The following is a 16,932-nucleotide window of genomic DNA, read 5'->3' on the forward strand; positions in this document are numbered from 1 at the left end:
TCTGGGCCCATGAATGCCCTGACACGTCGCCTCCCTGCTAGTCTCTCAATGGCACTGGGACAAAATTATAAGGACCGCCCAGCAGCAGCCACATTGTGAACACTGACTGTGCACCAGGCACCAGACCTCGGGTCCGAGTGCATCCTCTTATGAGATCCACACAACGGCACCCAACTGTCTTCCCCTTACGTTACAGAGGGGGAAACGGTGGCCCAGAGAGGCCAGGGCATTTGTCCTAGGTCATGGGCCATGGCTGCCTCTGTCCGTAGCCAGTGACCTTGCCCTTGGCCTCTCTGCCGGGCAGTCTGGCCGCCTGCACTTCCCCAGGCGTTTCCAATTCTTCCTCCCACCTCGAACCCAACCTCACCCGTAAAGCCTCAGCCTTCCTCTTCCATGAGCTCCAGTGCCTGCCCAGGTGTGAGGCAAGTGGCAGTACTTCTGTCCTGAAGGGAGGTGAGGGGAAGACAGAGTTCATCCCACAACAGCCCTGGTGGTGGTGTCTTAGAGGGTTTACCAAAACTGTTTGCGTCAGAGCTTCCCTTAGCATCCAAAGGAGTAGCAATCAACGCCCCGTGCTCTTTGTTGAGCCTGCATGGCCACAGGTCTTCTCGTGTGACTGCTGTTTCTAAACAATAGACCAAGGGCCTTCCCCAAATACTATCTTTGGGGACCTTGACAAACAAGAAGGCCCAGGGCTCAATGCTTGTCATTTCCCACAGGGAGCCAGGCTTCATCTGAGGTGTGTAAATGCAGAGTTTCACGTGGTCTTCAAAACCCGTGACCAAGGGTTTCTGGGGCAGGGACCTCAGGCCCACTGTGTTCCCTGCCTGGTGCAGGGCCTGGTGTGGGCGTGCTGGGAAGTGGCAGGGGAGAGGCTCCGATGGAGAGTGAGAGAGAGAGGGAATGAGAGAGTGAGTGAGTGGATGAGTGACAGGCCGAGTGTCATGACCCCATTTACAGATGATGGATGGTCGAACTAAAATTCCATCTGCCCAGCGGAGGACCGGTCAGTGCTCCTGGTAAAGGGAACAATGTCTCTCTTTATTCAGAAAAGAGAGGAAAATGTCAGGCAGGGGACCTCCTTCCAAGGAGCTTACAAATGGTTTATTCACAAAACCGAAATCAACACTTCACCTTGCGATGGAGACTCTATGGAAAGTCAGAGTGATTTATGCTGGCAGCCAGGTTTGAAACATCACAGACGGCACATCCCGCCACGGGGAGCATTGTGGATTTCCCCTGTCCCCCTGGGACCACCTGGCCCCTGGAGGAGGTGAAGCAAACAGGCACCCTGGTGCCAAGCCCGTTAGGAATCGGGCTGAGAACTGAGAGAGGCCAACTCCGGGGGCTGTCAGTGGTGGGGACTGAGCACTCAGTGGCAGGGACGTCTCATTGGCCTGGAGGGGCCACGGGGATGCCTGTCCTGGGTGCTGAGCGGCCGTGGGAATTGACCTCTGCATCAGACTCTCAGTTTGCTGTTTGGCAAAGTCAATGTGCTGCCTCAGATCACTGTCCGTGAGAGGGTCGGCTTGGTGGATGGAGTTTAATAGTCACACCGGCTGGAATGTGCGTTATAACACATATAATCAGCTCCCCACACCCATGACGTCCCGGGTGTTCTTGCTCAGGAGATGGCCGAAGTAGATAGAAGGTTCTAAAGGGAGCTGACATCAGAACATGGCAGGAGATGAAAGTCCAGTCGATACCTGGAACCGGTAAAATCTGGGAAACCCTGGACCCCATCACATCATCCGTTGAAAAACCTGCACTTCACCTCCTGGGTGCCAGGCCCTGTGCTGGGCTGACGGGGGTCAGCGCCGTCCCCAGCTCCCCTGGAGGGTGCAGCCCAGTCCCTGCCCCCCCCCGCCGGGTGTGTCTTTGTCCCGTTCTTCTCGGGCCTTGTTGAATGCTCCATCGTGGGCAGCCATGGTCCCCCTGTGCTCCATGCACTGCCCGAACCCCTGGAGCAGTGTGGTCAAGGGAGGGGCCAGTGGCTGAGAACAGTGCCTTCCCAAGGATGTACTGTGAAGGGGGCTCGAAGGGGAGCAGGGACAAGGGAGAAGGACCCTGGTGTGAATCCGGGTCTGCGTCCTCTGGGGAGTTCTGATCACTAACACACATGTGCACGCACACACACCTACACACACCTCCGCGCACGGATGTAAAAGTCTTCTCTAAACTACTCTAAACGGAAGAATGCCCAGCAAACCCTGGGCCCTGCAAGACAGAGGCCGGGGCTCCATCGGCCTCCCAGGAGCACGTGGGCTCTCGGGAAGGACTGTGTCCTCTGAGCCCCAGATCCTGGAGGCCACGTGGTTGCCTGGGGCTCGGGGACCACACAGGCCGTGCGAGAAGGGCTTGGGGGCTCCATTCCCGACGCCAACCTCAGCCATTCTTTTCCAGGGCTGTCTCTGGAGTGGACACTGACCCCGACTTGGTCCACGTGGAAGCCCAGGAGCTTGGAGGAGGTAAGCCGGGAGGGTACAGGAGCCAGGCACCCCATGTCTGCTCGCCCCGTGGCCGGCTCGGCTGCCCTTGCCCTTCGTGGCTGGCCCTGCACGGCTGACCTTGCTGTGTTACGATGTGGCATAATTTTAAATGTGCTTGTTTTCCAAGTGGGGATAAACTGAAGTCAAGGAGCTCCACTCCAGTGGCAAAGTCTATTGAGAGGACGACTTGTTCTGGCCCCTGAGCATTGAGTGTTTCCCCATCTCTCAGCGCCCACCCTGCCCCCCACCAAGCTTGCTGAGTGCTGAGGTAGGGCAGGGCCTCCGATGGCTCCCCCCGTCCAGTGGGGCAAGGAACGTCGTGGCCGATGAGCCCAGGGGCCGCGCATGCTATGAGAAGTGTCCTCTGTGCTCCTGAAGGAGTGGCACTGGAGGCAGAACCACGGAATGTTCTAGAACATCAGAGCCGAGAGGACCTGTAGATTGTGCCTTCATTCAACAAACACTCACTGAGTCCCCTGTGGACCAGGTCCAGGGCTGACTGTGCTGGGGATGCAGCAGGGTCCCCAGCAGGGTCAAGAACAAGACACAGCCCTGCTCCTTGCCTGGTGGGGCGTCCTGGTGGTTTCTCTCGGAGTGGAGACCCGGGCAGGGTCACACCTAACCGACAGTGGGAGCTGACAAGTGCAAACAGCTGTCCCCTGGCTGGGCCATACTGTGTAGAGCATAGGTTCAGTGGTGCCAGGCACCGGAGTCCTGGCTGGCGACAGAGGCGCTGGCGTTAGCTCCCTGCCCGCCACGTGCCAGCCACACGACCCTGGAAGTGACCCTGCACCTCGGACTCCTTGTCTGTGAAATGGGCCCCATACGTGGTGCTCAGCCTGGGGACGTCGTGTGTCAACGTGTGCTGGGTCCCTTTACCACGTCCAAGCCCCCGACTCTTCCCTGGACCAACCCCCATCCTGCGGGGATGTCACTGTTGCTTCAGCTTCACTGACCAGGAGCAGAGAGCTCACAGAGGCTCCAGGCTTGCCCCAAATCACAGGGTCACGGGCTGGTACAGACCACAGCCCCATCATCCTCCACACACAAATCCAAAAGCATCCAGGCCATACTCATGGCGACCTGATCCCCAGCAGGGCTCAATGCAGCAGAGGCGGGTGATGTCTCGTGATCTCCCACCTCCAGCGAGGAGGAAGGCCAGGCCTCCATCCTCAACAAGGGGCTCCGTTTTCACCCAGCGATGATTCCACATAGCCCACCTACCCCGGGGGAGGAGGGACCCTGAGCCTAGCAGCTGTGATGTGCATGTGAAGGGCCCCCAGGATGGAGCAGTGTCCCTCCCCCGTCTCCCCTACCTCCAGCCACCCCAGCCCGAGAGCCCTGTTAGAACCCAGTCCAGCCAAGCTTGGTGGCACAGCATCCGGGCCTTTAGGACCCACCCCACTCACCGGCCCCACCTACCCTCCGGCCAGCCTGAGCTATGGGCCATTCCCCAAGGTCACCTTACACCTGTCCTCGCCCCTGCGGGAAGGCTGCTCCCCATCTGTCCACCTTGAACGTCTTTCTTGGGCTGCCCACCACCTCCCCTGGGCTCCACAGCACCCGGACTGCCCTGTCACATCTCTGCACACTTCCCCGGGCCTGGAGCTCCTTGGGGACAGGGCAGGGCCTGATCGATTCACCTCTGTGTCCCCAGTAGAGCCACCAAATGAATAAGCACATGACCAGGTGCCAGTCGCCCTGAGCAGATGCTGGGCCCCTGCGCTAACGTGGCAGGACCCTGCGGCCACAATCCGTGCCGTGGACACGAGGACGCTCACCGCCTGTCACACCACGTTGTCACTGTCGGTCCGTCTGCCTCTCCCCAGAGCTGCAGCTGGTGCCGGTTCATGAGAGCCAAGCGTCCACCTCCCTACTCAGCCCCGTGGCCAGAAACTTCATCTCGGCAGCTTGAGAATGCCCCCCTCCCGGGGTGGGGCGGTGGTTTACACCAGAGGAATTGGCAAGCGCTGTGAATCGGCATTTCTCCCACTGCACAAACCTTCAGCCCTGTGAAAGGGGGTCTTTGTCTGTCTCGTTGGCAGTAGAGCTGGAATAGGGAGGGATGAGTGAACAAATGAATGAATGAATGCGTGCATGCATGAATGAGTGGGCAAGTGAGTAAATGAATGAATGAATGAATGGGTGAGTGAGCAGATGGCCCACTTTGAGTCTGGCCTGGGCTCAACTCCACGGCGTGCCCAGCCAGGCAAGCCCACGACAGGAAATTCAGTGTTGACCACAGGGAGTGACCAGGCCGTTCAGAGGAGAGATGGAGTGGTGCAGGAGGGGCCATGGCACAGCTGTGGCTGATTGCGGGCCGACTGTGCACACGGTCTCCTAGACGCTCACCTGCTCTTTTGACGTGGGCATTAATACCCACGTTACCGTGGAGGAGCTGAGACCCAGGGGACCCTGCCGGTGAGTTAGGGCAGGTCCTCCGGCCCCCAGCCCCGCCCCCTGGCACTCTCCGTGCTGCCCGGCCACCCAAGGCTGCGGGCAGGATGTGCTCCGAAAGCGCTGATGTCTCTGAGCGCCCTGGCTGGGCTCCATTTGGTCCCCATGGTTAAATGCCGCTCCTGCCCAAAAGCGGTAGAGACGAGCTCCCCCGGGGCGCAGGCTCCAGGCTTTTGCGCAAGTCCGCTGGGGCCCCCAACCCGGGAAACAGAGGGCTTGACGTAAGAGCAGCGGCTGCCTGGCAAAACAGGGGTTCAACTTGCTTGATCGTAGATATTTCTAAAGGGATGAAAGTGTTTGCCTAAAGTTAGAGGGGAAAGAACCCCTGAGTCCTACCCACACCCACCCGTTTAAGTTGGAGAGACTCCAGGAGGGTGGGAGGGATCCCGAGTCATGATGGGTGCCATGGATGCCTGCCATGGCCCTGCACTGTCCCTTCCCTGGGTGACCACATGCACCCAGCTTGCCCAGGGAAGGCTGGTGGGTGGGAGATGTGTGTGTGGGGGTCTCCTGCCCACCATCTCTCCGGATTGCTCCGAGGTCCCTCTCCCAGACAGAGGATACAGGTGGCCACGGATGTGCAGGTGCCATGCCTAACCCTAACCCTAACCCTAACCCTAAGCCAGGGGCAGAGGGCGCATGGGACAGAATGTGGATCAAGTCCTTCACTCACACGGCAGTGCCCCCCTGCACGACTTTAGCCTGGGGTCAGCAAACGCTTTCCGTCAAGGCCAGCTAGTAAATGGTTTAGCTTGGCTGGCCGTGTGGTCTCTGCTGCCAGTGACTGCCATTGTATGGTGAAGGCACCGTGGGTGACGCGTAAACCAGCAGGCACTGCTGTGTTCCAGTGAAACTTCCCTTAGGAAGAGCTGGAGGCAATCCGGGTGGCCCTGAGGTAGACAAGTCTCCTAACCTTGCTCAGCCACAATTTCCACATCTGGAAGATGGGACCATCGCTGCATGGTCCTGAGTATTAAAAGAACTCCTCTCAGTAGAGCGCCTGGCACAGAGCTGCCCCCGCTCAGCAGCAGCTGTAATCACAGGGCGCACCGTTTAAAATTCAGACCCACAAACAAAACCGGCGGCAGTGGTGTCGGAACGCAGACCGAGACAAAAAGGTTCAGCACTTAATCATGTCTGAGACTGTGTCTGACTCCTTCAGCTAGAGTCTGAGTCTTTGAGATTTCATGCACCGCGTGGCTGGCTCTTATCTCCCGCAGGTTTTCGGTACGTCACCTGCCAGATCCACAATTGCTCCGATAAGACGCTGGCAGTGCCGTTCGCGGGCCCCATTGACCACAGTTCTCTGACCGTGCAGGACGATTACATCTTTGTTAAGGTGAGGTTCCTGCTGGGGCTCTTGGAAATTGGCAATAGGTGTGGAATATAAGCCACTTGGGGGAAAATGGAATCACTCAAACAGGAAGCAATAAAATGGCTATTTTACTTTCAAGTGCTACTTAATTCAGTTTCCCCTGCCCCTGTGATGGTGGTGGAAGGCACCCCCCAAACCCCATAAGGCCAAAACACAGGGATGCCACCTGCTCCCTCCTTCTGCCCACTATGAACTTCCCACAGCCCAGGGCCCCCAAGCCCAGACCCGTTTTGTTCCATCTGGTTCCAGTGACTTTGAAATGATATTCAAACCTGTTGTCTCTGGTCATTTCTCTTGGCCACCAGGCATCAGCTATCCACAGCCCAGGGACCAAGCCCTGCTGCCTGTACACACGGGTACTCAGATCACAGTTGGGACCACCATGTGGTCTGACCGTTCAGACACTCCAGGAAGCAGCTGGTCATACCACTTCTTGATTACTTCCACCGATGAGGAGCTCACTCCTTCTAAAACAGCCTACCCCTCTCCTGGATAGCTCAAATCTTTTGGAAATGTCATTCCAGCACTGAGACAAAGTGTTTCCTCTACTCTCATCCAGTGACCCCTGCTCCGCCCTCTAGGACCCCATGAGACAAATACAAAGGCTCCTATGAAGATGGCCCCTTAGGGGCAGCCGCTGGTGTTCTCTCCCCCGAAGGCTCCCCCGTCTCAGGGACATTTCATCACCCCAGGTGCCCTTCTCCACACGCAGAGTGTACCAGGGCCTCCTGTGGATTTGGGGGCTGGAACTGGCAGGGTGCGTCACGGCCCCCATTAGAGCAGGCAAGGCAAGAGGCTCCTGCCACCATCGGCCCTGATTCCCAGCCCCGCCCCCGACTCCCAGCCCCACCCCCATTCTCCTTCACCCTCTGCTGGTGCCCAGCCCCACGGCTTCCCATCCCTTCTGTGTGTTTGCACCAACTGTTCCCTGGGCGTGGACCGCTTGCGCCCCCTTCTCCACCTCCTCCCCCAACACTGTCGTGCACCACCTCCTCCAGGAAGCCTTCCCTGACTTCCACTCTACTTCAGGCCCACAGGTTGCCTCTTTGGAGCGCCCCCAGCTCTGTGCCTTCCTCTGTCACAGCCAAGCCACACTGTCGTCCTTTACTGTTTACTGTAGACCCTGCAGTCCGGTGCGGGTGGGGGCTCCGGGTCTGTTCTCAACACCGCTGTCTTCCCAGCACCTTCCATTGTGTTTCTGCAAATACCTACCAAGGTTTGGAGCAATGACAACATTGGCTTCTCTGACAACTGTATCTCACGTTGAGTGTTTTCTAAATGTTGTGATTGTCTGGTCTGCCAGCGCCCCAAGCCTGAGACCCCGGGGGCACAGCTGTGGCTAGACAGGTTGGGCTGGTCCTCGTGCAGCAGTAGGCACCATGCACCACGGGGCCCCAGGATGGGGTGCAGGGCTCAGTTAGAGGTGCTGGGAAGGCCTGGCTGAGGGTGGGCCATGGGAGGGGGATCGGGGAGGATGGAAGATGCCGGATCGGGTGCTGTCGGAAGTGGGGCCACGCTGTAACTGGGCTGCTCAGTGACCTGGTCTGGAAGGAGGGGGCTCAGGAGGCTGAGCCGTGATGGTGAAGGAGCCGCCCCCGCACGCTCAGCCTGGACGGTGCGTGGTCATCGCTGGCTGGTCTGTGTGCAGATGTGATAACGGCTGGCTCTCAGCTCTGTCACAGAGGCCTGGTCTGCCGCTGGTGACACTGTCTGTGTCCGACGGGGGAAGGCGCAGCCCGCAGTGCATGCCCGGCCGGGGCCAGAGGTCAGGGACCGCCGTGCCCTGTCCAGCTCCCAGCCCACCCCCTCTCCCATCACCCGTTTGCCCCCTTGTTCCTCATCTTCCCTTCTCACCCCCTCCTCCTTGCTTCTGCCCCAAAGAAGCACATGCTGCTCTTTTGCTGGGTCTTCTATTATATCCCGTGAGAGACAAGTTACTCCATCTCTGGGCCTCACTTTTCTCATCTTTAAAATGGAAATGATCACAGGTTGTGGAGTTGTTGGTTTTGATACCGATGAGCTGTTTGGGGCAGTGCTGGCCACATGACTGTCTCAGGAGTGTTGCCTCCCGTATTGTTTCTCTTGCCTCGTGGTCTGGTGGTCATCTTTTGTGGCTTCAGCTTACCTTTGGCCTGTCTCTTCCTCCAGTCAGTGGCTCACCAAGTACTCTCCCTAAGAGGAGTTCTGGGGAACAGAATTTTCTTCACCTTGTCTGTAACTCAGACGTAGGGAAGCCAGGTGCTGAGAGAGCATGGGGAAGGAGGTTAGTTCTAACTGAGGGAGGTGGAGGAAGACTTCCCAGAGGTGGGGCATTTGGTGTGGGGCTCTGAAGGATGAATAGGAGTCTGCCCATTTCAGGCAGAGCATGTATAAGCAAAGTAAAAGGGCATTTTCACCAGGATTTGTCTCGACAAGAAACCTAGTCCCGGGCTTCCCTGGTGGCGCAGTGGTTGAGAGTCTGCCTGCCGATGCAGGGGACACGGGTTCGTGCCCCGGTCCGGGAAGATCCCACATGCCGTGGAGCGGCTGGGCCCGTGAGCCATGGCTGCTGAGCCTGCGCGTCCAGAGCCTGTGCTCCGCAACGGGAGAGGCCACAACAGTGAGAGGCCCGCGTACGGCAAAAAAAAAAAAGAAAAAAAAGAAACCTAGTCCCTTAAAAACTTATTTTTCCCCTCCTGTTAGGCAACCTCAACAAACCAGACCAAATACTACATCTCTTATCGTCGCAATGAATTTGTCCCGATGAAGCTGCCGAAGTATGCGTTGCCAAAGGTATGAGTGGGTTCCCCATTCCACTGGGCCCTGAGCCGGGTGCTGAGCCTGCCCTGAGTCGTGGGGCTGCAGGGCTTTTGCACCTGTGCTTGGTGGTGGCCAGGTCAGGATGGATAAGAGCAAGTTACTCCCCCCTCCCCCTCCAGCTACTGCCCCCTCCCCCTCCACTCCATCCTCACATGTGCCAGCTTCATTCTGTCTTAGCGCCTCTGCCATGTCCCTTCCCTCTGCCTGGTCTTTCTTTTCCCCAGACTCCTGCGCATGTGATGTTTCAGACAAATGTCTCTTCCCACTGACCCTCCAGGCTGGTCCAGGCCTCGGTTTCCTGCTCACACCCGACCTTTCTCCTTCCTGACACTCAGGGTGCTGGGAACCCCCTGTGTCCGTCCTGCTTTCAACTGGAGTTTCCAGGGCTGGGGGGCAGTTTCTGTTTTATTCACCTCAGCATTCCAGCTGCATAGCATAGTGCCTGGTAGATAGTAGGTGTTCAATTAATGCTACTTCCTTCCCCTTGCCTGGCAGGCAAAGAAGGGGGACGTGGAGGCTGTCCAGACCCTGCCCCTGCCCTGCCTCAGGGTGAACTCCACAGCCCCCTCCCTACTGATACTTTATTCCAACTTTACAAAGGAGGTGATTGATGTTCAGAGAGGCTGAATATCTCGTCTGAGGTCACACAGCTTGTAAGAAACCAAAGCAGGTTTCAAACAGAGGTCCAAGGTCCAGGTGAGTCTGAGACCAGTCTTCTGCCAGATCTCCCTCCAGAGGACGGTCTCCATCCCATGTACATAATTCAGAAACACAGATTGAAGCAGCCCTTCTCCCCCACATACTTATCGAGCATGAAATGTAAGCTAGGAACAGACGCTACAGCTGTGAGTCAGACACCCCGGTTTCCTGCCCTGGCTGGGTTTTCAGAGGAAACAGGCAGAAAGTCAAGCAAATAGACAAATGTGTGAAATAATTGCAAGCTGTGATTTGTACTGCGAAGGAAATGAGAGGCCGAGGCAGAGAGTGATGGAGGGTGGGGGAAGCTTCCCTAAAGGGGATGTTTCATCTGAAGCCCAGAGGTTGGGGGAAAGCTGTTCAGGTGTAGGACAGTGCAGGTGCAAAGGCCCTGGGGTAGGAGAGACCTGGCTGGAGGGTGGAGAGGAGGTGGATGCCCTGGCCCCTGCAGGCCCGGGGGCTGTGGCTTGCTGGAAAGGACTTGGATGCAGGAGCCGCTGCTCGGGACATCAGACCCCTCCTGAGCCAGAAATGGGAAAAGTTCCTGAGACTTTTAAAACCTTTTAAAAGCATCTCTATAGAAAAAGAAAAGGAAGAGGGGGAAAAGATGGAAAGGAAAGGAAAGAAAGAAAAGAAGAAATCTTAATAAAGTCCTTCTAGTGTTGGCTGAGTAAATAAATGAAAAGCTAATGGTTTCATTTATGGCAAATGCCTTTGGCATCTCTGGAGGGTGGGGGGCCTTTCAGCTTCTGAGAGGCTCTTCCTCCGCCACTGGGGGCTGCAGCATCAGCAGCATCCTTTGTCCTACTGTTGGTGGGGGTGGGTTGAGTGGACCCTTGGGTCTCTCCCTGCTCCCCTCTGGCACTGGGACCTGGGCAGATGCTGCCCCTTTCCTGGGACGGGGGAGGCTGGACCAGCGGCCAGGCCATCTGAGGGTCTTCTGAGGAGACTGCAGCCACAAATCATGACCTCTGTGACCTTGAGCCCTGGCTGCACCTCCCTGGTCCGTGGCTGAGATGGCAGTGAGTGTTCTTGGTCTTTGGGGGCGTTTGCAGGAAGCACCATTGTGAGTCCCGCTGCAGGCCCTTGACAGCACGTGCTACCTTCTAGCTTCCCGTTTCTGCGGACATCAGGGGTCATTGAAAAGAGTCGTGAGACTGTGACGCTAGTACTGCCCCCGCATCATAAGTGATGACAGAAACAGACATGCCCCTCCTGTCATCCAGTTTCAAGGGATGACCAGGAACCCACTTATATCGGTGGCATTTGCATTGGCACTACGTGTCCTCACTCGGGCGTCCTTCCCCGGGACCCAGTGACAGGCAGTGGAGGACCGTGCACAAGTCAGGCTGCTCTCAGGGATCACCCACCCCCACCCCGAGTCCTGAAGGGTCCTCAAGACCACATTTGGTCTTTGCTGAGAACCTTGCCCATCCAGGGAGCTGGCTGCTTCATCTCCACCAAATTCAGGAGAGCAGCCAGACCCCAGTGTTCCCCCAACAACAGGAGAGCTAGCTAATTGAATTTCCTAATCAGATTTTGTTATTATAAGGTGAATTTGTAACTCCTGCCTGTTTCCTCCCCCCAAACCGCCCCCATCTTTTCTTTTTTTCTTTAATTGCCCAAGTAACATCATGGAAACAATAGAAATCAGAGCAGAGGGGAGCTCACCACAGCCTCCCTCTCTCCCTCCCTCCCTCCCTCCCGAGCCCTGTTTGGTTTCCCTCGGTCCTGGGCCCCAAGCCAAGGCGACACTGCTGTAGCTGTATCATTGCAGACACTCTGTCTACAGCCTGGCTTTCACATGATGATGTCTCAGGAGAATTTTTCCCAAATGATACATGATATCCACCTTAAACAACTGCAAAACTTTCAACTCAGGAGACTGTACCTTGTTTAGCTAAGCCAAACTCCTGTTGTTTAGACATTTGGGTTGTTTCCATATTTCATAATTATAAACAGTGCTGCCATGAATATATTTGTACCCACAGGTATTTCTTTTTTTATTTTCTCAAGTCAGTCTAAGAAAAACTTCTGGACAAAGGATATAAATATTTGTGGAGCTTAGTTGCTTTCTAAAAGGGTTCCACCAGCAAAGTTAGAATAGACCAGTTTCAACACAGCTTTGCCAAATTTTGTGTTGTATCAATTCTATTTTCCTTATACTTAAAAAGGTATAAAAGGTACCATTCTGCTGTTTTAATTCACCTATCTCTGAAACCTATAATGGGTAAACAGCTTTTATTATATTTGCCAGCATCCTTTGCTTAAATTGTTTACTTGTAGAGATTAAAAAAAAAAATTACTCATGTTCCCTAACAGAAAAAAAAATAGGCAAAGGCTATAAACAGACAAAAGAGGGGAAAAATCCAAGTAACTATTTTTTTTTTTTACATCTTTATTGGAGTATAATTGCTTTACAGTGTTGTGTTAGTTTCTGCTGTGTAACAAAGTGAATCAGCTATATGCATACATATATCCCCAGGATTCAGTTTTAAGCCCTCTGTTTTTATCTGAGTTATTGGGACTCTTAGAAAGCTCAACAATCCTGGAGTCTTCATCTCTGATGTAGTTTCCAGAAGCTCCTGGCACTTACCACTATTTCCTCTTGATTCTTTTCCTCCGACTTCAGACTTCTAACAATTATGAGCTGATGGTTTTCTCAGCCTCTAGTGTCAAAACCAGCTACCTCACTCATCTTCATTGTCTCAGTTACAAGGTGCAATATTTCCCATGTTTATATGCGTCAAAATATAAGTCAGGGATTGATACATAGCATGTGCGTAATAAAAATTGTATTTCTTTTTTTTCTTTGTTCAAAGGTATCCAAACACTTTCAATTTAAGAACTTGGCCAGTGTTTGGATACCCAAGTAACTATTGATTATAGAAAAACATTCATAAGCAAAAAGTAAATGCAAATTTACATTAAAGTAAAAAAATAGTCTTTTATCTGTAATATGTTTACATAAAATAAAATAAAACCCATAAAGCATAAGAATAAAGGAAGAAGTGACATCAGGGGAGAGGGTGGAGTGGAAAGCACAGGAGTCTGTCTTCTCACTTAGACAACAATCCACTGGCAGAATCTGCCTGATGTAATTGTTTTGGAACTCCGGAGTCTATTCAAAGGCTTGCAGCTTCCAGGGGAAGGTTTGCACCATAAATCAAGGTTAATATCCACAGTTTTAGTTCTTCCCAAGGAAGCAGCTACCCATCTCCCACTCCTGCCCCGCAGCTGCATATTCCTAGAGCAGCAGGCACACAGCTTGCCGGAGCCAGGATGGGCATAGGACCTTGTCCTTAAATATTGGAACTTGCCCCCAATATTGGGAGTCTGTGCTCTGATTGTTGATTGTTGCTTCTGATCATGCATGCAGACACCCAGGCACACAGCTATTATTGCAGCCACCACCAGCTGAAGCAGCTTCCAAGGGATTTAAAGGGCCATGTTACCAAGCCAAACTTGGGTCTACTCGCCCACATGCAGCAAAGCCAACCCACTGACGCCAGGTTGTGGTGAGGGAAAGTGCAGTGTTTATTACAGGGCACCAAGCAAGGAGTCCAGGCAGCTAGTGCTCAAAATACCCGAACTCCTGACAGGTTTCAGCAAAACATTTTTAAAGGCAAGGTGAGGGAGGGGCATCCCAGGGTATGTGATCAGCTCGTGTGCAATTCTCGTGGTTGATGGTGAGGTAACAGGTCAGGGTCATAGGGATTAACATTATTAATCCTTGGGCACCGGTAAGGATGGGGCAACATGCTCATGATCAAGTAGTTAACTTCTCCCACTTGGTGGTGGTATTAGCATCTGCAAAACAACTCAGAAAATGTGTATCAGATACTATTATCTATGTCCTTTAGAGAGGAGCTAAAGCAGAGCATATGGAGGAGGGGTCTGTCCTGGGAAGTCCCCACAGGGTCCTGCTCAGTTACAGCCAGAACCTGTTTCCACTGCCACCCCACATTTATTTTCCTTCTTTTCCTTTTGGGAGCCATCATTTAAGGACTAGGACATTCAAAAGCAACCACACATATGGAGGAATTTAGAAAGTCACCAAGCATGCCCAGGAAAAAGCTCAGGCTCAGAGAAGACCTGAGGACTTGTTTACACCTCAGGCTGATTGCTGACATGCAGATAGCCTGCAGCAATAAAATCTAAATAAAAAATGAAAAAAAATAGCAAACCCTGAGGAAGGGAGAGAATCTGATTTCCAGAGTTACCCCATTATTAGATTCCAACATCCAGTTTTCAATAACAAAGAAACCACAAGGCAAACAAAGAAAGTACAATCCATTCAAAGGGGAAAATACCAACAGAAGTTGTCTCTGAGAAAGACCAGATGGCAGCTCTACTAGACAAAGACTTTAATACAACTGTCTTCAAGATGCTCAAAGAGCTAAAGGAAATGTGGAGAAAGTCAAGAAAACAATGTTCAAACAAATTAGAAATATAGGCATATCTCACTTTATTGTGCCTTGCAGATTTTTTTTTTTTTTTTTTTTTTTTACAAATTATAAGTTTATGGCAACCCTAGCCCTGCATGGAGCAAGTCTATTGGTGCCATTTTCCCAACAGCATTTGCTCACTTTGTGTCTTTGTGTCACATTTGGTAAATCTCACAATATTTCACATTTTTCATTATTACCATATTTGTTATGGTGAACTCTGATCAGTGATCTTCGGAGTTACTACTATAATTGTTTGGGGCCAACTTAATTGATAAATGTCGTGTGTGTTCTGACTGCTCCTCCAACCGACCATTCCCTCATCTCTCTCCCTCTCCTTGGACCTCCTTATTCCCTGAGACACAGCAACATTGAAATTAGGCCAATTAATACCCTTACAATGGCCTCTAAGTGTCCCAGTGGAAGGATAAGTCACACTTGTTTCACTTTGTATTAAAACCTAGAAATGATTATGCCTAGTGAGGAAGGCATATTGAAAGCCAAGACAGGCCAAGAGCTAGACCTCTTGCACCAAACAGCCAGGTTGTGAATGCAAAGGAAAAGTTCTTGAAAGAAATTAAAAGTGCTACTCCAGTGAAAACACAAATGATAAGAAAGCAAAACAGCCTTATTGCTTATATGGAGAAAGTCTGAGTCGTCTGGATAGAAGATCAAATCAGCCACAACATTCCCTTAAACCAAAGCCTAATCAGAGCAAGGCTGTAACTCTCTTCAATTCTATGAAGGCTGAGAGAGGTGAGGAAGCTGCAGAAGAAAGTTTGAAGCCAGCAGGGGTCAGTTCACGAGGTTTAAGGAAAGAAGCAACCTCCATGACATCAAAGTGCAAGGTGAAGCAGCAAGTGCTGATGTAGAATCTCCCATAGGTTATCCAAAAGATCCAGCTAAGATCATTAATGAAGGTGGCTACACTAAACAACAGATTTTCAATGTAAACAAAAACCTTCCACTGGAAGAAGATACCATCTAGGACTTTCATAGATAGAGAGGAGAAGTCAGTGCCTGGCTTCAGAGGTTCAAAGGACAGGCTGACTCTCTTGTTAAGGGCTAATGCAGCTGGTGGCTTTAAGTTGAAGCCAGTACTCATTTACCATGCCCAAATTCTTAGAGCTCTTAAGAATTATGCTAAATCTACACTGCCTGTGTTCTGTAAATGGAACAAAGCCTGAATGACAGCACATCTGTTTACAACATGGTTTACTGCATATTTACTGCCCACTGTTGAGACCTACTGCTCAGAAAAAGATTCCTTTCAAAATATTACTGCTCATTTGACAATGCACCTGGCCACCCAAGAGCTCTAATGGAGACATACAATGAGATTAACGTTGTTTTCATGTCTGCTAACACAATATCCATTCGGCAGCCCATGGATCAAGGGGTAATTTTGACTTTCAAGTCTTATGATTTAATACATGCATTTCATAAGGCTATAGCTGCTATAGACAGTGATTCCTCTCATGGATTTGAGCAGTCAATTGAAAACCTTCTGGAAAGGATACACCATCCTAAATGCCATTAAGAACATGTGTGATTCTTGGGAAGAGGTCAAAGTATCAATATCAACAGGAGTTTGGAAGAAGTTGAGTCCAACCCTTATGGATGACGTTGAGGGGCTCAAGACTTCATGGAGAATGTCACTGCAGATGTGGTGGAAAGAGCAAGAGAACTAGAACTGGAAGTGGAGCCTGAAGATGGGACTGAATTGCTGCAACCTCGTGAGAAAACTTTAAGGAATGAGGACGTGTTACTTATGGATGAGCAAAGAAAGTGGTTTCTTGAGATGGAATCTAGTCCTGGTGAAGATGGTGTGAAGATTCCTGAAATGACAACAAAGGATTTAGAATATTACATAAGCTTAGCTGGTAAAGCAGTGGCAGGGTTTGAGAGGACTGACTCCAATTTTGAAGGAAGTTCTACTGTGGATAAAATGCTATCAAACAGCACTGCTGCTACAGAGAAAGTGTTCATAAAAGGAAGGGTCAATTGTTGCAGCAAACTTCATTGTTGTCTTCTTTAAAGAAATTCCCACAGGCACCCCATCCTTCAGCACCCACCACCCTGATCAGTGGGCAGCCGTCAACATCGAGAGGTAAGACCCCCCACTAGCAAAAAAGATTATGACTCACTGAAGGCTCAGATGATGGTCAGCATTTTTTAGCAATAAAGTACTTTTTAACTAAGGTGTGTACATTTCATAAGACATAATGCCATTGTACACTTAATCGACTACAGTATAGTGTAAACATCACTTTGATATACACTGAGAAACCAGAAACTCTATGTGACTCACTTGATTGTGATATTTGCTTTATTGTGGAGGTCTGGAACTGAAAGCACGTATCTCCAAGGTATGCCTGTAGCAAAAAATAGATAGAAAACAGAAATGGAGCCAAGAAGAAATTCCGGAGCGAAAAGGAACAATCATTGAAATGGAAACTCCACTAGAGAGATTCAAAAACAGATTTGAGCAGACAGAAGAAAGAGTCAGAGAACCTGAGATAAGACAACTGAAATTACAAAATCTGAGGAACAGAAAGAAAAAAGATTGAAGAAAAGTGAACACCATCTAAGAGACCTGTGGGACACCATCAAGTGGACCAATACACGCATTCCATAATGCGTGTCCCAGAAGGAGAGGAGAGAGAGA

General features: G+C 51.8%; 1 protein-coding gene across 2 annotated transcripts in view; it reads left to right on the forward strand.

The window, feature by feature from the left end:
* The window catches only part of SORCS2 (sortilin related VPS10 domain containing receptor 2), a 554,389-nt gene that overhangs the window by 476,821 nt on the left and 60,636 nt on the right, over window positions 1-16,932 (forward strand). For both annotated transcript variants that reach the window (XM_081229160.1, XM_081229161.1), the window contains 3 exons: window positions 2,404-2,468; window positions 6,167-6,285; window positions 9,004-9,093. In XM_081229160.1, the coding sequence (XP_081085286.1) occupies window positions 2,404-2,468; window positions 6,167-6,285; window positions 9,004-9,093 (274 nt within the window). The remainder of the gene's footprint in view (window positions 1-2,403; window positions 2,469-6,166; window positions 6,286-9,003; window positions 9,094-16,932) is intronic.

The sequence above is a fragment of the Mesoplodon bidens genome (assembly GCF_964165515.1).
Source record: "Mesoplodon bidens genome assembly, chromosome: 1".
Classification (NCBI taxonomy): domain Eukaryota; kingdom Metazoa; phylum Chordata; class Mammalia; order Artiodactyla; family Ziphiidae; genus Mesoplodon; species Mesoplodon bidens.